We start from the raw sequence: 20014 nt of genomic DNA on the forward strand, positions 1-20014 counted from the left end.
ATTTAATTCAAAACTTCAATTTATAGTGTAATATTTTATCCCAAATGCATTGAGCAGTCAAATGCAATGCTTAGTACACTACTGTAGAGTGTGTCCCCTCTCATCCTAAATCTGACAAGAAAAACAACTACGTAGTTCCCACATGTGTTTATTCCGGTTGATCTCCCAGATGGGAGAAAATAGCTTACTACAGAATTAACAAAAATGTGAAAACATTAATTGTTGGGAACAGGTGAAAAACATCCTACTAATGCCATTTTATGTCATCATTCTGGACATCGCTCCAGTCTTTAAAAGAAGGAATGATTTTTGTTTTCTGTGACAGCCAAAAACAGAATGGCTATGTGACCCACTCACACCATAAGATTAGAAGCAGATGCAGTTGATTGGTATACATACATTCATTAAAAAACATTTCAGCCACAAACCAACAGGAAGAGAGTTATGCATTTAGTCTAGGTGATGTGTAAACTCTGTCTCGGCTGCCCTACAATGGGCGTTCAGAAAATGCTGTGTAGCTCTTCACGCGCGCAAAGTAAAAGGATGCGTACATCTGGTCCAAGTCGAAGGCAGTGACAACTGTCTCGCCGGTGGATCTGCAGGAAAAAGTAAACATTAATATAACATTTTATGTCCCCAATCATTTTTTCTCTTGCAATGACATTCATAGACTTGATTTTGACAGCATTCAAACCCTGGATAACCAGTGTATTACCTGTAGGTGATGTGGCAGGAATGGTGGATCCAATTCAGCTTGTTGAAGCTCTGGCGCCCCCCGGAGGACAACTGCAGTCCCACGTGAAAGCTGTGTTCGGTCTCGGGCGCCGCTGGGTTCCGCCGGCAGAACCGAGAGATTCTCTGGTACTCTGCCACCTTCTGTCAAGAGAACAAACACACAGGGAGTCAGAACTGGACAGCCAAATCACTCTTCAATCATCTGTGGACGATGACACGGGTCTAAGAAGTCTGAAGTGTTAACAATTTGGTCATTTGTAATTTTCTCTTTGTATTGTGTGTCCTGCACTGCACCAGTTGACCCAGTTAATGTGTGAGGAAACTGCCTGTCTTGTTGGGTTTAAGTTATAACAGGAATGGAAAATATGCTAATAACTTTCCACATCAAGTTATCCCTGTCCAATGCTGTTATCACCTCTTCTTTTCTCTTGGAGACAACAACAAAGACTTTGGTTTGATTGTCTGTGTCCTGCGACAGACGATAATGACCACACATAATGGACTCCACCCTGTGTAAAGGGAAAATTAAAGCCATTAATGTTACAAATCAAATCGTTCTGACAAAAAAAAAACTATTATTGCCCTGAAATGTTACACTGTCATCCAAGTCTGGAGTGTATGTTGTGTTCTAAATACCTGGTGTTCCTGCTACGTAGACGGGGAACAGTCACCAGTGGGTCCTCAGGTGTGGTCAGCATCATGACTTGGCCATCAGGGAAAAAACGCAGATATCTGGGGACACAAACAGTACACCTAGTCTTATCTGACTGCATGACAGAGCATTAGCATATCACAACAAGGAAACCAGTGACTGACTGAGGACCCTACCTGTAGTACTCCACTTGGTGCCAAGCCCTATAGAATCCATCAAGGGACTCCTCTCCCTGACGGATGTATGCCGTCTTGCTGATGTAAACACCTTCAAAATCAACATTGAAAAACCACAGATTGTTTTATTTGGTCAATTCAATCTAGTTTTAGCTATGCAGCTAGACATGCCAACTGTGCATTGGTATTGAGGAAATAGACTAGTCTATGAAACAATCCCACTTATCTTAGAAGGGATTTTCTTTCTCTAAGAAAGATAAATAACTAATGTTCCTTAAATGTTTACCATCAAAGCGCACACGTGGCCTCTCAAGAAACATCTCCCTCCAGGAGTTGAAGGGCACCAGTTTGGTACAGCTCCGGCCCCACGCTCTCAGACAGGCCGAACGCCAAATCTCTGGGTCCCTGAGGAAATATCGACACCGAGGGGAAATAATCAGCTCTGTTCCATTTGAAAAAACAATACGTCATTTAGGAGCCTGTTTTGATCCAGTGTAAGGACCAGTCATTCACAGCACTGGCATGAATTAAAACGAATCCAAGCCATGTTCATTAAAAATATGATGGATTTGTATAGTCTATGGTCTGACCTAGCACAAATGTAGAAGCCTCTACAGACTAAGGAGAGCTGCTCCAGGGCACGCAGGTCCAGATCACGGGACACAACCCAACGGAAGATGTACATCAAGACCTCTGGGGGCAGGGCTGGGGACAGAAACCAGACCGTAAATACAGTATAATAATAGAGTAGTGCCAATCTAATATGCTTCCAGACAGCGGTTTATTGAGACGTTTCCATCCTGACCAAGATCCCAGTGGGATTGAAACACTGAAGACTTACCCGTGTGTCTTAATAAACCACTGTGGGAGCATATTATGGGAGTTGCCAACATTACTTTTTACATGTTATTCATGTCTTCTGTCTAGGACCTGAATTGTGGTGGTCTTTGTAGCTCAGTTGGTAGAGCATGGCACTAGTAATGCCAGGGTAGTGGGTTCGATTCCCGGTACCACCCATTCGTAAAATGTATGTACGCATGACTAAGTTGCTTTGGATAAAGTCATCTGCTAAATGGCATATATTATTATTGCCTGAGCTCTCCCTACCTGAGATGTGCATCTGAGCTATATCCACCTCAGGAACACATATCTTCAGAGAGTTGTCTTGCAGAGTGAGCTGCTGATGGAAGTAGGCCAATAGATCCTCTATTTCACCATCCATGTCATTCTCATTGCTAGGAAACAGATATGCAGTGTCACACATGGTAGGACTTGTATGGAAAAGAGGAGTGACAATGAGTTCAGATGGCGCACACTTTCAATGTGTACAGTATTCAATGTTGTGTTACAAATTGCCAAAGTATTAAGATAAAAAGACTTACCCGCCATCTGGATCAGGGGAACGACTGTAGTTGATTTTGAACTCAATGTCAGGCACAATCTGCATTGCCCTGCGATAGTACTTAATTGCTGTAAATTAGGGCAGGAAAAGGGTTTAGCTGTACTTTTATGTAAAACCATTATTCCCAATCCCAACTACAGTCACACAAGAATCCCATTCAAGTCATGGTACTGATATTAGTATTTTTGCTGCATCATTTTATAAATCATCAATAAGATACTTTGTTGAGCTTCACAATCAATTTTAGATACATACTTTGATAATTAGCACATCACAAAGAAAGCAGTGAGTGACTGAGGCCCCTACCTGTAGTCAAGCCCTATAGAATCCATCAAGGGACTCCTTTAGACATGACACACAAAAAAAATTCTATCAGTTCCATGACTTGAATGAGTTTTGCCACAAATGCTAAAACATTACTAAACTAACTCAAAGCATGGATTGCTGTCATACCTTGTCCATAGACTGCTTAGAGGGCAAGGAAACCAATGTGTCACTTTGTAATTGGGTGAACCATCCCTTTAAAAGGTCAATAATTTTAACCATACTGAGACAAAATATTAATTTTCAAAAGTGAGTGCTATTTTGCTTTCCCCAACTTGTCTCACAGACATGCATACCTTCATAAACAGCTCCATTCTCTTCTTCCTCAACAGCTTTAAGGAACAACTCTCTGGCCTAAGACAAAGAAACAAAATATGGTAACGATAGTGAAGACAACTATTAGCATGCAGTCAAATCGGTTGTAAAACTACTATTCTAAATGGCTGAAACAAAATGGCTGACTTTTTCCTCCCGGGCCAGTTCCTGTTTTCTTTTCAAGTCTGCAGCTCTTGACGACAGTCCTCGGTTCCCCCCATTGGACGCAGAGTTGGGCTTCAGTTCAGACATCCACTGGGCCCTGAACACATTCAGCTCCACCTAGACATATGGACAATGATGTACAAGTGACTGACATGAAGCGTTTTCTTGTTGCCTGGGTCAAGTAGTGAGTGGTCTAGTAAATTTAGCCTGCTCTGAGGTTACCCCAGTGGGCAGGTGAAAACAAGAAAGCATTCCAGTAGCCTAAAACAGATCTTTCTAGTTCCTGCCCATTGTTTAAGTAAAATACTGACAATTGATGGAAATCCGGCAAGTTAAGACCTGCTTGATCATTTTTTTTTTTTTACTGAGAACAACCAAAACACAAAGAACTCCAGTACTGATCTTTCTGATTCCTCCCCTATGTGTAGGTGAATAGCAGCCAATATAATATAGCACTTCTGCATGTAAAAAGCTTGTAAAATTTCTCAGGGCAAGTGAGCATAATCTTCAGCCAACCAAAAAAAATACACCTGGTGCCTTTTAAGACTTTAATGTGTACAAACACAAAATGACAAAGCATGAGCTACAACACTCCATTGTGTCAGCTCTGTTAATCATAACTGAGTGCATGGCTGCTATCATTATTATAATTTTTTTTTTAAGTCAATACATTTAAAGACTTCATTATCACACAATCCTGAGACGTAACAATAATTGTGTAGACTTTGTATTGTGGGGTTCCCAAGTGGCGGAGCCGGCCGTGATTGGGAGTCCCATAGGGCAGCGCACAAATGGCCCAGCATCATCTGGGTTAGGGTTTGGCCGGGGTAGCTCGTCATTGTAAATAAGAAGTTGTTCTTAACTGACTTGCCTAGTTAAATAATGGCTAAATAAATAACAATACAAAATATTCTGTCAAAATAAGTAACCTTACGTGGAGGTTTGCATCATCAGTACTTCCATTCTCTCCATCTTGATCTTCTACAATGCCAAGAGAGTTGATAACGCTTTCAGCCTGGGCAGAAAAAAAATGTTTTGTTAAAATAACTAGGCCTAAACATCACAAACAAATGTCTAACAAATAGGGTTGAAATAAATCAGCAAATATTTAAGTCATTAACCAAATTCAAGCTTTGTTTATGGGAGTAATGTGGTTGGACAGAAAGACAAGCACAACAAATATTCAAGGAGGATGGGATCACGGTTGAAGTTACTTTGAGGTGTAGCATGCACAATGTGCACACGTTAAGTAGAACACATAGCTAACTGGAGACGAACTGCATTGGCTTTTGCCTCTTCCCGGCAAGGCACTAACTTAACTTTACCTAAACATGTGACGAACAGGAAGCAAGCATGGTTTAGCACGCCACATCGCCTGAATGTACTTTTCAGACAGTTAGCTTGTCTACTCATCTTTTGACAGCTGGTCATTTTTAATGTACCAATACATTAACTACCAGTAGCTACCTAGTTAGCAAACGTTAACTAGTTCGTATCATTGTGGGACTTCCGAGTGGCGCAGCGGTCTAAAGCACTGCATCTCAGTTCTCGAGGCGTCACTACAGACCCTGGTTAGATTCCAGGCTGTATCACAACCGGCCGTGATTGGGAGTCCTATTGGGCAGCGCACAATTGGCCCAGCATCGTCTGGGTTAGGCCGTCATTGTAAATAAGAAGTTATTCTTAACTGACTTGCCTAGTTAAAAGGTGACATGTTTTACATGCATGTTTACGACTACGGGACACGTCATGCAACCACCAGCAGTAGGCGTGAGTGACCATACTTCCTAGCTAACGTTAGCTAGCTAGCTCGACAACAAGTAGCCGTGTGCAAGGATTAGCCTAAAAAACAAACGACATTGAGCTACCATTATGGCTTATCTGTAAGCTCTTCTGTTGTCCGTAAACGTTTTCAGGAAAGGGTCTACAGATCACGGTCAGAAAAACGGACAACACAACGTGGAAATTTGAGGGATCGCAGAAATGCAGCCATTTCGACGACGTGCAGACGACTGTGTGTAGCGAGAAAGTCACTTACAACAGTGTGTGGGCGTGACGTCAATACACCACGTGACTAACTATTCTACACTATATCAGCACACTTATCACAGACGTTTTTAGCTTTCTGCTTTAATGATTTTGTTGTAGGCTGGTACATGGGCCACACAAAAAGTATCATCCTTCCTTGATTAGCATATTTTCCATCCTAGAGTGATCCTGATTCCCGCCCGACTGTACCATGTAGGGGGTGTTATTGTTATGAAAGAGAAAGTTAAGGTACATCTCAATATTGTCTGAATTGGCATCTTCTCTTCTCACAACTTGGAAAAACAAGACTGGTTAAAGCAATATGGTGGATCTCTCCCTTCTACTAGGAATTAGCTTTACCTGTTCAGTGCAGGTGAAGGAAATGAAGAAGCCACTTTATGCTATTGAGATGTACCCAAATGTTTTATTTGATCAAACGTCATAACATTAAAAGAAAGTGGTACCCTCACCTCTGTCACACCCTAAAAGCAGCAAGTCACACACTCCCAGCATACAGTACAAGTCAAAAGTTTAGATACACCTACTCATTCAAGGGTTTTTATTTAATTTTACTCTTTTCTACATTATAGAATAGTAGTGACGACATCAAAACTACGAAATAACACATATGGAATCATGTAGTAACCAAAAAAGTATTAAACCAATAAAAATATAATTTATATTTTAGATTCTTCCAAGTAGCCACCCTTTGCCTTGATGACAGCTTTGCACACTCTTGGCATTATCTCAACCAGCTTCACCTGGAATGCTTTTCTGACAGTCTTGAGGGACTGAGCACTTGTTGGCTGCTTTTCCTTCACTCTGCAGTCCAACTCATCCTAAACCATCTCAATTGGGTTGAGGTCGGGGGATTGTGGAAGCCAGGTCTTCTGATGCAGCACTCCCATCACTATCGTTTTTGGTCAAATCGTCCCTTACACTGCCTGAGGGTGTGTTGGGTCATTGTCCTGTTGATAAACAAATGATACAGAGGTTGAACAAAAAATCTCAAATTTGGACTCATCAGACCAAAGGATAGATTTCCACGAGTCTAATGTCCATTGTTCATGTTTCTTGGCCCAAGTAAGTCTCTTCTTATTATTGGTGTCCTTTAGTAGTGGTTTCTTTGCAGAAATTCAACCATCAAGGCCTGATTCACGCAGTGTCCTCTGAACAGTTGATGTTGAGATGTGTCTGTTACTTGAACACTGTGAAGCATTTATTTGGGCTGCAATTCCTGAGGCTTGTAACTCTAATGAACTTATCCTCTGCAGCAGAGGTAACTCTGAGTCTTCCTTTCCTGTGGCAGTCCTTATGAGAGCCAGTTTCATCATAGTGCTTGATGGTTTTTGCAACTGCACTTGAAGAAACTTTCAAAGTTCTTGAAATTTTCCGTATTGACTGACCGTCATGTATTAAAGTGATGATGGACTGTCGTTTCTCTTTGCTTATTTGAGCTGTTCTTGCCATAATATGGACTTGGTCTTTTACCAAATAGGGCTATCTTCTGTATACCCCCTACCTTTTCACAACACAACTGATTGGCACAAACGCATTAAGAAGGAAAGAAATTCCACTAATGAACTTTTAACAAGGCACACCTATTCATTGAAATGCATTTCAGCTGGTTGAGAGAATTAATGCCAAGAGTGTGCAAAGCTGTCATCAAGGCAAAGGGTGACTACTTTGAAGAATCTCAAATATAAAATATATTTTGATTAGTTTAACACTTTTTTGGTTAATACATCATTCCGTATGTGCTATTTCGTCGTGTTGATGTCTTCACTATTATTCTACAATGTAGAAAATAGTAAAAATAAAGACAAAAGCCTGGAATGAGTAGGTGTGTCCAAACTTTTGACTGGTACTGTACATTTTCATCAAAAATAAATGGGAACGCTCAATTTAGTTCACCATAGCAGTATTTGGATACCTTGACCCAATTGGACCCCTGCTCCTCCATACTCATTACTCAGCCGGCTACATTCCCTAACCCTCCCTAGTAGATCTGTAAGGTGGAAGCAATTTGGTGGAAGCTCCTCCATATACTTATTCATACCCTTCAGATCTTCAAACAACGAAGGGTAAGGGCCAAAGAGAGGGTCAGGGAGGGAACTCGTTATACCAACTCTTTCGGAAGCTTCACAGAGGCGCCTTCCCACTTCTGACACCAGTGACGCAACTGGTAGAGGGGACAGAAACAAGAAAGGTCACCTGGATCCAAGCAGGGAGGGTGGGTTGGCAGCTACAAAAGCTTGGTGAAGCTTGCTAACTGTGAAGCTGCTGAAGAAGCTAACGTTAGTCAACTCCAACTGACGCAACATAACAATATGACATGGCAATATGTGTTGAAGATTGGGTTGGTGTCAGGTCAAATGATTTATATATACACTAGATTGCTCACAGAGGGCACTGTTCTGAAGCCTCCACACCTCCATCTTGGCACTCCCTCACGGTGTAAAAAATATTTTGGAAGCTATAGAAATTCATTTATTAATGTCTACATTTGTTTTTGCCACCTTGATTCTATTTCAGACACCTTAATGCATACTTTTAAAATATATTATGTGAGATAAACAGAAAAATTAAAGATGAAAAAGTATATAAAACATTTTCTTTAAAGTATAGTTTTTTGAAAGTTCTGTTACTGTCCCCACTACAATTTTTTAAAATCTTAAATACATGTTCTTTTGTTCTTGAAACATTTCATGATATACCGTAGAATTCAATTTATTGCTATGGAGGACTGCTCCTTCTGGGGAGTGCCAAAATGGCCGAACAGTGGCTGGAATTCCAACTCGGGACTCTTTCTAGAGCTCCGACTTTCAAACCACTGACGTCATGAATTGGCCATATATTTTTCCTAGTTCCTAGTTCCCACTTTTGAACATGGCATAAACCCTGGATTGCATATGCAGTCGTATTTTTTCTGAGTTCCCAGTTGTTTTGAACGCACTGAAGTCGGAAATTTCCGAGTTCCCAGTTCCGAGTTATTTTGAACGCGGCATTATATAAATCATTGGTCAAAGCAGAGATGATACGCTTTGTAGGCAGGCTTGGTCAGATGTGGTAAGAACACCAAGTCCAGTAGATGGCGGTAATGTGACATAACATTGGTTGCCAACCTCCGTCAAACACCACTGATGTAGAATAAGCAAATCTGCGACGCCCTTGGTCGCGCAGCTGTGATTTATTGTGATGGGCCTGGAGGTAATGTGAGTGAGTGTGCTCGACTCTATACAAGTAGTTTATTGGTGTTGTCTTCAAATGTCCGTTATTCGAGTTGAAACGGATTGGGTGGGTGTCTTTTTAACTATTTTGACTTTGCTTTTTGTCATTATTATCAGCAGAAGTCAAAGATTGATCGTGTGTCTAGCTAACGTTAACCTTAGCTCGACTGCAACATCTGTTTCTCGTTGCAGCAGTAACCATAACATGACATTCTGGTCAGAAATCTTACCAGACAGTTTTTACCCTTAAAATCGTATGCATGCATGCCTGCCCTGTAGGTAACGTTTGCTCGGTAGCTAGTAATGAAATAGGTTAAAACAGTCTGACTACTGTCTGTTGAAGGTCTAGTCAGAAGATAATTAGCATGGAATTAGAAACCATCTGTCTCAGATTCCTTGTATTGTCTGGAAACGGAAAAATAAGTGTATATTTCTCCCCTGTGATTGGTTCTATGGCTTCCTCTAATGACACCCCACCCCTTCCCATCCCTTTTCCTCAGGAGGAGGCAAGAAGCCCATGACAACATGAGTCCTCCAGCTGTGCCTGTGGTCCACTGTTGTTGTCACAGGAACATCTGGTTACACTCAACTGCTGCAGGAGGCTGCCAGCCTACCACCTCTGTGTTCCTTCAACCTACCACCTCTCTGTGTTCCTTCAGCACGTATTGATCTGATCTGCTCCTGGGCGATGGTGAGGAGAGGGCAGCACCATGAATAGATACACCACGCTCAGGCAGCTCGGGGATGGCACCTACGGCTCAGTCATCCTCGGCCGCAGCCTGGAATCAGGAGAACTGGTCGCAATTAAGAAGTGAGTGGAGGTCACATTGTCATAGCATTGTTAGTATGAAAAAAATAAGGCTGTGATCTCTGTGTGCAATTGCAGTCCCACCTTTTGAAGCGTTGGTGTATAGTGTAGGTTACATATTATCCTCTGGTACCTAAATTGAAGGGCTTCAGCTTACAAGTTGTTGTAGCTGCTAAGCCGTGTAGTAAAATTAGCTGCCAGTGCCTGTGGGATTTGCTAGGAATGGCATTACCCGGTGGCCAATCCCACGCGTGGTTAAGCTGACAGCTGTCTAGGCAGATGTCGACGAATGAAAGTGCACGGATGACTGACAGGCCCACCTATTTGGCTGATTTGAAAAAAAGGCATCTGTTGGTGAGTACCTTTGGGCAGGATCATAAAAACTTCTGGCTTCTAGTTATAACTTTGACAGGAAGTATGTGAGGGGTTCGGCAGCCACAGACTAGTTGCATACATTTATGATGTTGGTGGCGTCGCTCTCTTGAGATTGAAATGGACAGGGCCTCGGCCTGTTATAAACCTGCTCTTTTCAATCATACATTTTATACGTATTCATCAAACTTCTTATATCAATGAAAAGAGTCCCAATATGTTTTACAATAAAAAGTATGATCTATGATATGTTGGTCCTTTAATTCAGTTAGGCTGAAATGATTGCATATTTGTTTCAGAATGAAGAGAAAATTCTACTCATGGGAGGAATGCATGAATCTTCGTGAGGTCATAGTAAGTTCTCCTTCCCAGATATGATGCTTGTGGGTAAAATGCTCCACCTATTGCAGTGTTTCCCCTAGGATTTTGTCCAGCAGTGGTGGAAAGGGTAGGCACTGCACCACACTGGTATAGGGCAGCCTAAAGAATACAGCCTATGCTTTCAGTTGTTGTCTACTGTTTCACCAGTTAGTGTTTTTGTACCACCATTTCAATTCCACCTCTACTCAGAACCACAGAAACCAGCACAAAGAATCTAGAAGGTGACTCTTGTGTCTACTGTCTTTGGATTTTAACTCTCTAGTTCCTCACTCAGACCCAGACATTCATTCTTTGCCGAGAGCTTGAATCCAAAGGAGTGTAGCAGCATTCTAGAAGGAACCAGCCCTCCAGGGATCTTGGTTAGAATGTCAGCTGTAAATAGCATGTGCCACCACCAAGACCCATAACGACTTTCCCCTCTACTCAAAACTATGGCATGGTGCCTCCATTTACTTCCATACTTTTCAGTGCATGGGAAAACTTCACCTGCATTTACTATGATCTGCTCTAGTTTTCTTTATTACACCTGAGTTATAAAGCATAAAGAAATCCCTAAAGGCTGCACCTTAAGAAATACCAGTTGTTCCCCACACTGTACCCAAGATGATATACAGTTTATTCATGCTTTGATTGTCAATCAATGTTTTTATTTTGAACTGAAGCGTATTTGTTGTATGCCGGTTTTAAGGGTCAGATCTTCTGTCTTACCTTTTTATGTTTCTAAGTCTGGAGGCCGACAGCAACTTAATTGGGGAGAATGGGCTCGTGGTAATGGCTGGAGCGGAATTATTGGAATGGTATCAAATGCATCAAACAAATGGTTTCCAGGTGGTCGATGCCATTCCATTTGCGCCGTTTCAGCCATTGTTATGAGCTGTCCTCCCCTCAGCAGCATCCTGTGGTATCTAAGTCTGGCCATGATGGAGTGTTGCAGAGCTGTTTTTGATGATTTCCAGATTGAGGTTATTTCCCTCATGCTTTGTCTTGATTGCTAAGGTACCATCTCATTTGTTCACTCCTTTCAGTCCTTGAAGAAACTCAACCACGCGAATGTGGTCAAACTCAAGGAGGTTATACGGGAAAATGACCACTTGTACTTTGTGTTTGAATACATGAAGGAGAACTTGTATCAACTAATGAAAGACAGGTAAATATAGCTTTTTTTGATTCACATAGCCTAAATATAGGCTATTTGAAATGGGGTTTAGTGCTTTGGGGATAATTGTCAGTAGGTCAAAATCATAGCTCATATATTGTTATCTGTATCATGTTACAGGTCTCGGCTGTTCCCTGAATCTGCTGTGCGAAATATTATGTTCCAGATACTGCAGGGATTAGCTTTTATTCATAAGCATGGTATGATTAGAATGATACGCTAGCATTTTTTGCTAATGCTTTTTACTTGTTACTTTGTATGCTCACTGTATGATTTCCCCCCTAGGATTCTTTCACAGGGATATGAAACCTGAGAATCTTCTGTGCATGGGACCAGAGCTGGTGAAAATAGCTGACTTTGGGCTTGCCCGTGAGATAAGATCTCGGCCACCATACACAGATTATGTTTCAACAAGATGGTTAGTTTTGTTACCTCCATATGATAGGTTTATGTGTCACTAACCACATTTCTATCCACAGCTTTTATACGAGTGAAGTCATACCGTATATAAAAAAATAAATCACGCATTTGAGATGGCGTGATTTAAATGTTTACAGATCATTTGTTAATTCGACATGGTGGGATATATTTGTGTCGGTAAAGTTAATAATGCGAGAAATGGCGTTGGAAACGCCTTTATGCACAAATATTGATATAATAACCATCATATGTCGTGGAATTTCAGTACTGAGAGAGACTTAATTTCTTCAAATAATCATCTTATTGCAATAATGAAACTGTCAACTCAACAGTCTTGACTGTTAGGCTGAGAGCCTACCCTTTACAGACCATGCTGTTCCTTATATACCTCGTACCAAGAATGCTTAGTCATAGCTGGTTCAACCCACCCCCCCCCCCATATAGATAAGCCACTTTGGGTTCATCCTATGGTCATCTGCCTCTGGTGCTGTCTCCCAGATGCCAGGACGATTGGGACTACTGAGGCCTTTGCTCTGTTCCTCCAGGCTCTCTCGATCTCGGAGACACCCACCGCGTCTTATCTATGGAATGCCATCTGTAGGTTTTTACTTAGCCATCACTTAATCAGTTGCCAGCCCCAGCTTCAAAAAACTCCTCTCAGTTCACTCAGGATGAAGGAAATATCTTACTACAATATTAGTTAAGTAAATCATTTCTAACTATTAATCTCAAACAAATAAGATGAATACATAATTTTTCCCTCACACATATCAAAGTAAACTTTGAGTCACTCGATGATATGGTGTTTGGGTACAGATGGGTACAGATGAAATCAGTTATGATGAACTTCACAGGGTGGTGAAAGTGCAGAGTGATGAGCTTGATGCTGCTTTCCCAAAAATATTGAGGGTCTTATTCTGGTGACATGATGATCGATGCTTAAATGCCATTTGACAAAACATTTTTTTCTCGCTCTTATCCATAATCTCATCATACACAGAAGGCCAGCCTACCCGTACTGTATCTGTGAGCTGTTGGCTAGAGCGCACGTGCCAAGCCCAGGGTAGACACATTTGCTATTTAATGCAACACTTTTTGTGGCAAAACTATTGATAGAGTTGAAAGTCCGATGGAAACACTTTAGATTTTGATCCGGTACATAACATAAGCATTTTGTGTGCACTACGTCATCACATACGTCAGTTTGGTGGAAACACCACTGGTGGGAAAATGCGCATATTTTCAATGCGAATTTTAGAATCTTCGCCAATTGGATGGAAACCTAACTACTGACACCATATTTAGTTATACCTGAATTTATTTGTGTAATTTTCTGTCAATTTGTGACATGAAACCTCTTATATTTCTCTCATCATGGGGAGCATCAACCAGCCTATAAAGCCCTTCTCCCTTCCCTGTGGTGTCTTCCAGGTACAGAGCTCCAGAGGTGTTGCTGAGGTCCACCTCGTACAGCTCTCCCATAGACCAGTGGGCTGTGGGCTGCATCATGGCAGAGCTTTACACCCTCAGGCCTCTGTTCCCTGGCTCCAGTGAAGTGGACACCATCTTCAAAATCTGCCAAGTCCTGGGAACTCCAATGAAGGTAGCCTTGTTCTCCGGGGCAGTTAGATCCAGAATATCATCCAAAAGCAAGCTATACTGTCCTCACATCATCATGTAAAATGTCTTGTGGTGGTGTTAAAGACATAAATCAAACCTCACTGAAGATGTGATCAGTCTTGTGTAATGTGCTTTTGAAATGACAAACTTCACAGATTATTTTTGTCATAACATCTAAAAAAACGGTTACATCTATCTGTTTTATTACTATATAGTAAAATAAGCAGGTCAATAATCATTGTGTTGGATCCACTTCTTCTAGAATGACTGGCTGGAGGGCTTCCAGTTGTCAGCAGCCATGAATTTCCGCTGGCCCCAGTGTGTCCCCAGTAATCTGAGCAGTCTGATCCCCAACGCCAGTACTGAGGCCATCCAACTGATGAGAGACCTACTCCAGTGGGACCCTAAGAAGAGGCCAGCCTCTGCCCATGTAGCAAACCCTGGCTGGGACATATCTCTGTTATAATCTAGGCTAAAATAAATGTTTAGAATGGATCCTTAGAATAGTTATTTTACCATTCATCAATAGAATGGTGAATACTGAAATAATTATTAGATTTAAAGCTATGTTTGCTTGTACATTGCTAAACAGGTTAGATATTCTAACATTTTAATGGCATGTTAACTGATTAATATATCCTGCTTTGGGATCCTTCAAAGCCAATTCATTATTTTATTCTCCATTTGCAGGCCCTCAGGTACTCCTACTTCTACGTGGGTCAGGCGTTGGGCACTCCTCAGCAGATCCTGGAGCAGGGCAGGCCTCAGCCAGGTCCCCTACCTCCACAGCCACCACAACCATTACAGCAGCCCCTGCAGCAGCTACAACCACTGCTGCTGCTCAAGCCAGTGCCCCCTCCCCAGCCAGCGCCCCCAAATCAGCATTTCAACTCGTCCAGGCCCCTGCAACAGATCCATCCAGCCCCAGTCTCAGCCCCCACCCCAGTTCCATCGTACCAGAGGCACTCAAAGCTGTTGCGAGATCAGCCCAACCGCATGGTGAAGCAGGAGGAGACTGAGATGGTCCCACAGACCCGCTTAACTTACGTTGTTGACAAGAGCTTGCAGAGCCAGGTGAGTTTTCAGTCACTAACCAGGGCTACTTGAGCACGGCAAGCATTCATTAGTGTAATGTCATTAAATGTTAGAATACCTTGTTAAATGAATACAAAATGAAATGGAAAGTTGATGAATTCTTCAGAAATGTAATTGAACTGTTTTTCTTCTTTCTCTCTCCATAGAGATTGTTAATACACCATTTCCCTTTTTTAACAGTTGACCCAGGAGGCTGAGAATGCCAACTTCTTAAGCTATCAGACGAAACCTAAGGGTGGAGGACGCCGGCGATGGGGCCATGGCACAGGCCTCCTAAAGGGTGACGAGTGGGATGACTTTGAGGACACTGAGCTGACCTCACTAAGTTTTCTGGGCAAAACAAACTTTCCTACAGAAAAACGAAGAGAGGAGACGTTGAGCAGGTGAGATTGTCTGCCTGCGTTATCCCAGTGACCTGAGTAAACCTGTGTTATCCCAGTGACCTGCTTTAACCTGCGTTATCCCAGTGACCTGCGTTATCCCAGTGACCTGCTTTAACCTGCATTATCCCACTGACCTGTGCGTTATCAGTCTGATCTTTTCAGATAAGGGCTTTATGTAAATCTGTTATGCCTTTCAGGTACGGAAATGTTTTGGATTTTAGCAGCCCCAAAGTTAAGGGGCAGGTGACGACAGGTGACGATGCACCTTTGAATCTGAACAAGGCCATGTCCTACCAGGAGCCTTCAAGGACAGCCTCTGCCAAACAGTATTACTTGAAGCAGTCAAGATATCTACCAGGTAGACAATACAAAAACCTTACCTTTCTTCCAAGTGGATATTTTTAACAAGGCACTTCCAGTTACTGCCAATGTACACTACTGTTCAAAAGTTTGGGGTCACTTAGAAATGTTCTTGTTTTTGAAAGAAGACACATTTTCTGTCCATTTAAAATAACATCAATTTGATCAGAAGTGTACAGTGTAGACATTGTAGTAAATTACTATTGTAGCTGGAAACGGCTGATTTAAAAATAAAAAAAATATCTACATAGGTGTACAGAGGCCCATTATCAGCAACCATCACTCCTGTCTTCCAATGGCACGTTGTGTTAGCTAATCCCAAGTTTCATTTTAAAAGGCTAATTGATCATTAGAAAAACCTTTTGCAATTATGTTAGCACAGCTGAAAACTGTTGTGCTGATTTTAAAGAAGCAATAAAACTGGCCTTTAGACTAGTTGAGTATCTGGAGCATCAGCATTTGTGGATTCGATTACAGGCTCAAAATGGCCAGAAACAAAGACATTTCTTCTGAAACTCATCAGTCTATTTTTGTTCTGAGAAATGAAGGCTATTTCATGTGAGAAATTGCCAATAAAGAAGATCTCGAACAACGCTGTGTACTACTCACTTCACAGAACAGCGTAAACTGGCTCTAACCAGAATAGAAAGAGGAGTGGGAGGCCCCGGTGCACAACTGAGCAAGAGGACAAGTACATTAGATGGTCTAGTTTGAGAAACAGATGCCTCACAAGTCATCAACTGGCAGCTTCATTAAATAGTACCCACAAAACACCAGTCTCAACGTCAACAGTGAAGAGGCGACTCCGGGATGCTGGCCTTCTAGGCAGAGTTGCAAAGAAAAAGCCATATCCCAGACTGGCCAATAAAAATTAAAGATTAAGATGGGCAAAAGAACAGACTGGGAGATTGGAAAACAGTGTTATGGACAGATTAATTTAAGTTTGAGGTTCACAAAGAAGAACATTCGTGAGACGCAAATGCTGGAGGAGTGCTTGACGCCATCTGTCAAGCATGGTGGAGGCAATATGATGGTCTGGGGGTGCTTTGGTGGTGGTAAAGTGGGAGATTTGTACAGGGTAAAAGGGATCTTGAAGAAAAAAGGCTATCACTCCATTTTGCAACCCCATGCCATACCCTGTGGACGGTGCTTAATTGGAGACAATTTCCTCCTACAACAGAACAATGATCCAGTGCACAGCTCCAAACTATGCAAGAACTATTTAGGGAAGAAGCCGTCAGCTGGTATTCTGTCTATAATGGAGTGGCCAGCACAGTCACCGGATCTCAACCCAATTAAGCTGTTGTGGGAGCAGCTTGACCGTATGGTAAGTGCCCATCAGGCCAAGCCAATCCAACTTGTGGGAGGTGCTTCAGGAAGCATGGAGTGAAATCTATTCAGATTACCTCAATGAATTGACAACTAGAATGCCAAAGGTCTGCAAGGCTGTAATTGCTGCAAATGGAGGATTCTTTGACAAAAGCTATGTTTGAAGGACACAATTAGTATTTCAATTAAGAATCATTATTTATAACCTTGTCAACATCCTGACTATATTTCCTTTTCATTTTGCAACACATTTCATGTATGTTTCCATGGAAAACAAGGACATTTCTAAGTGACCCCAAACGTTTGAACGGTAGTTTTTATCATAAAATGGGGTCACTAATCGGCATTGAGCCTTCTTTGTCAGTAAACTTTGAACTTGATGTAACTGCCATTTTTCTACCAAATCAGAGGCATAAGCATATGTACATGCTCTGATATAGAATGCCTGGTTGGTTTTCAAACCTGGATGAAACCACATTATTTTCAGCACCTGATTATCAATGATCATCATCTCAGGAGTGGCTATGTTGCTGAGTCATGATGATGTAGTCTTGTTGAACCACAAGGGGCAGCTTGTTGCAATGGAAATTACATATCAAACTCTATTTCCTAATCTATCCCATCTAACCCTGCAGGTTTAAGTACTAAAAAGAATATGGCAATAAATTCCAACTACAGTGAAAGCAACCTCTGGGGCAGCAAAATTCCTGTTGGAGGAACACTTCCTAACCGAGGCACTCATGGTAATGATTTGTGTTGGGACCAATGTCCTGCATGTTTATCACCTGTCATCCTACTACACTAGTGAGAGGGCTGTGTGGTATAAGCTAGGGTGATGTCTATCTGTGGTGTGTGCTAACAGTATTACATGTAAGGTACATTTCCTGTTATCTTTGATGGCCCAATCACAGGTTCAAATACTCTTCCAAGTGGATATGTACCGAACTATTACAAAAAAGAGGTTGGCTCTGCCGGCCAAAGAGTGCAACTCGCACCTATAGGGGACTCAACAGCATCAAGTGAGTGATCTATAGGGGACTCGACAGCATCAAGTGAGGGACCTATTGGGGACTTGACAGCATCAAGTGAGGGACCTATAGGGGACTCGAAAGCATCAAGTGAGGGACCTATAGGGGACTCGACAGCATCAAGTGAGGGACCTATAGGGGACTCGACTGCATCAAGTGAGGGACCTATAGGGGACTCGACTGCATCAAGTGAGGGACCTATAGGGGACTCGACTGCATCAAGTGAGGGACCTATAGGGGACTCGACTGCATCAAGTGAGGGACCTATAGGGGACTCGACTGCATCAAGTGAGGGACCTATAGGGGACTCGACTGCATCAAGTGAGGGACCTATAGGGGACTCGACAGCATCAAGTGAGGGACCTATTGGGGACTCGACAGCATCAAGTGAGGGACCTATAGGGGACTCGACAGCATCAAATGAGGGACCTGTAGGGGACTCGACAGCATCAAGTGAGGGACCTATAGGGGACTCGACAGCATCAAGTGAGGGACCTATTGGGGACTCGACTGCATCAAGTGAGGGATCTATTGGGGACTCGACAGCATCAAGTGAGGGATCTATAGGGGACTCGACAGCATCAAGTGAAGGATCTTTGTAGTCTCGATGCACAGTTGTCAATCCAGGCTAGGTGCTGTGTAGTAATGTAATTCTATTGTAAGGTAATAATGTGGCTTGTCTCTGCTGTCACAGATTATGCAACCTGGAGGTCGTCTAGCAGAAGTCAGATGGGTGCCTCGTCCTATGTGCCGTCGCCCACCAAGACTACGCCTGGCCTACGGTCTCGCCCCCCAGCACAGGCCATCCATGGGCGCACAGACTGGTCTGCCAAATATGGACACCGCTAGTGGCCTCTTTGGGACACTTGTGTTATTTCAGTACTTCAGATTTGTCTTTTCCCTATAAAAGGAAAAACGTATGTTTTCATATCAAAGTATGTACATGTTATACAGCAATAACCTTGGTTTTGTATTAATCTGTGTCTATATTGTTCAATGTACAACTTTTTCAGTGTGTGTGTGTGTGTGTGTGTGTATTATATGGATAAATGACCTCTGCAAAATGTTGGTGTCGTCACATTTTGTTCAGTGACAAATTCCATACCATTTTTTTGTTTATTGCGTAGCATAACTTTCTCAGCCCCTTCTTAATGTTTGTTCCATAGATTTTGTAAAACGGCCCCATGACGTCCCCACGATCCAGTCTTTATGCATTTTATATTGCAAATATCACTGTGATATTTTGGCCAACACTGTTTTTCTGTTGCCAATTTGTCTTTTTATTTTTTTTACATGTTTTTCTTGGTGCTTTCTTTCATGAGACATTCTGGAATAAAGGAAACACTTGTATCTTGATCATTTTTATATTTTATTCATTGTTTTTTTTCTCTAAATCAATAACTCTGTGCTTTATTTTAATCAGAATTGATGACACAATTGGCTTTAGTGTTATCTTTTTTTGTAATGAATTGTGTGGCTCTCAAAAAAATGTATTGAGAGATTGTACGTTGACTTGGTTTATCTGCTGGGCCAAATTGTAAAAACATGTATAACTGCCAGTTACCAAATGCCATTGCTAACATTTTATTTATGTGGTATTGTAATGACCATTTCATTAACAACAGTTTTTTTTTGTAATGGTCATAATCCTTTGACATAATTCTGTTTTGATTTGTAATCAATAAACTCATTGGTGTGTGTGTATACCGTCTGATTTAGTAATTAAGTAGTTAAGAAAATAAGGCCTGGGTCGTTGTGGGTTAACTGCCCAGGAGAAGAACTTTTAGAAGATTTTTACCATAACTGTTTTTAAAGTTTAAAAAAATATTTTTTACAAAAGAAGGCAGACTGCCACGTGCAGTGCCTCATTTGGATGTGTCTGAAGTCTTGGAGCTTGACTTCCCTACGTTTCTCCTACAAATGGGCCTTGAGCTTGTTTGGAGGTTCTAGCAGGGAGTGCAGCTACGCGTATACCAACGATGCTCGTCCGGGAAACTCGTCCTCTTCCACCGAGCGCGGGGCTTCGGGAGGGACG

General features: G+C 42.0%; 2 protein-coding genes across 13 annotated transcripts; one reads left to right on the forward strand and one right to left on the reverse strand.

Moving 5' to 3' along the window:
- Positions 1-132: 132 nt before the first annotated feature.
- fbxo9 (F-box protein 9) lies at positions 133-5977 on the reverse strand. The gene is made up of 13 exons (XM_021576500.3): positions 5638-5977; positions 4704-4784; positions 3752-3886; positions 3586-3643; positions 2946-3033; positions 2671-2798; positions 2154-2268; positions 1850-1968; positions 1564-1654; positions 1372-1467; positions 1151-1244; positions 716-876; positions 133-596 (listed from the first exon to the last, which is right to left on the reverse strand). Exons 1-13 carry the CDS (start codon positions 5638-5640, stop codon positions 488-490), a joined length of 1278 nt encoding a protein of 425 aa, XP_021432175.1. The 5' UTR covers positions 5641-5977; the 3' UTR covers positions 133-487.
- A 2701-nt stretch (positions 5978-8678) lies between these two features.
- LOC110499384 (serine/threonine-protein kinase ICK) lies at positions 8679-19683 on the forward strand. 12 transcript variants are annotated; one of them, XM_021576496.3, is made up of 14 exons: positions 8679-9016; positions 9528-9838; positions 10507-10561; positions 11614-11735; positions 11865-11944; positions 12030-12162; positions 13596-13767; positions 14047-14214; positions 14475-14858; positions 15060-15262; positions 15460-15620; positions 17587-17694; positions 17863-17970; positions 18674-19683. In XM_021576496.3, the coding sequence occupies exons 2-14, from the start codon at positions 9738-9740 to the stop codon at positions 18826-18828; spliced, it is 1950 nt and encodes a 649-aa protein (XP_021432171.3). In that variant the 5' UTR covers positions 8679-9016; positions 9528-9737; the 3' UTR covers positions 18829-19683. The 12 variants fall into 12 exon arrangements, with proteins under 12 accessions (XP_021432171.3, XP_090069175.1, XP_090069176.1 ...); XM_021576497.3 differs by having other exon boundaries at positions 8887-9007; XM_021576498.3 differs by having other exon boundaries at positions 8889-9012.
- The last annotated feature ends 331 nt before the right edge of the window (positions 19684-20014 follow it).

Source organism: Oncorhynchus mykiss, chromosome 20, assembly GCF_057628025.1.
Source record: "Oncorhynchus mykiss isolate SJ-2025 chromosome 20, ASM5762802v1, whole genome shotgun sequence".
In the NCBI taxonomy this organism is placed as follows: domain Eukaryota; kingdom Metazoa; phylum Chordata; class Actinopteri; order Salmoniformes; family Salmonidae; genus Oncorhynchus; species Oncorhynchus mykiss.

What these genes read in the sequence shown, in the direction of transcription:
- fbxo9 (XM_021576500.3), bottom strand. An exon ending in GAATGGAGCTGTTTATGAAG is followed by an intron (nt 3,034 to 3,585) that starts GTATGCATGTCT and finishes CCTAATTTACAG; the next exon opens with CAATTAAGTACTATCGCAGG. An exon ending in GGCTTCTACATTTGTGCTAG is followed by an intron (nt 1,969 to 2,153) that starts GTCAGACCATAG and finishes ATATTTCCTCAG; the next exon opens with GGACCCAGAGATTTGGCGTT.
- LOC110499384 (XM_021576496.3), top strand. Translation starts at nt 9,738, where the DNA reads ATGAATAGATACACCACGCTCAGGCAGCTCGGGGATGGCACCTACGGC. An exon ending in GAACTGGTCGCAATTAAGAA is followed by an intron (nt 9,839 to 10,506) that starts GTGAGTGGAGGT and finishes TATTTGTTTCAG; the next exon opens with AATGAAGAGAAAATTCTACT. An exon ending in AGAGGCCAGCCTCTGCCCAT is followed by an intron (nt 14,215 to 14,474) that starts GTAGCAAACCCT and finishes CTCCATTTGCAG; the next exon opens with GCCCTCAGGTACTCCTACTT.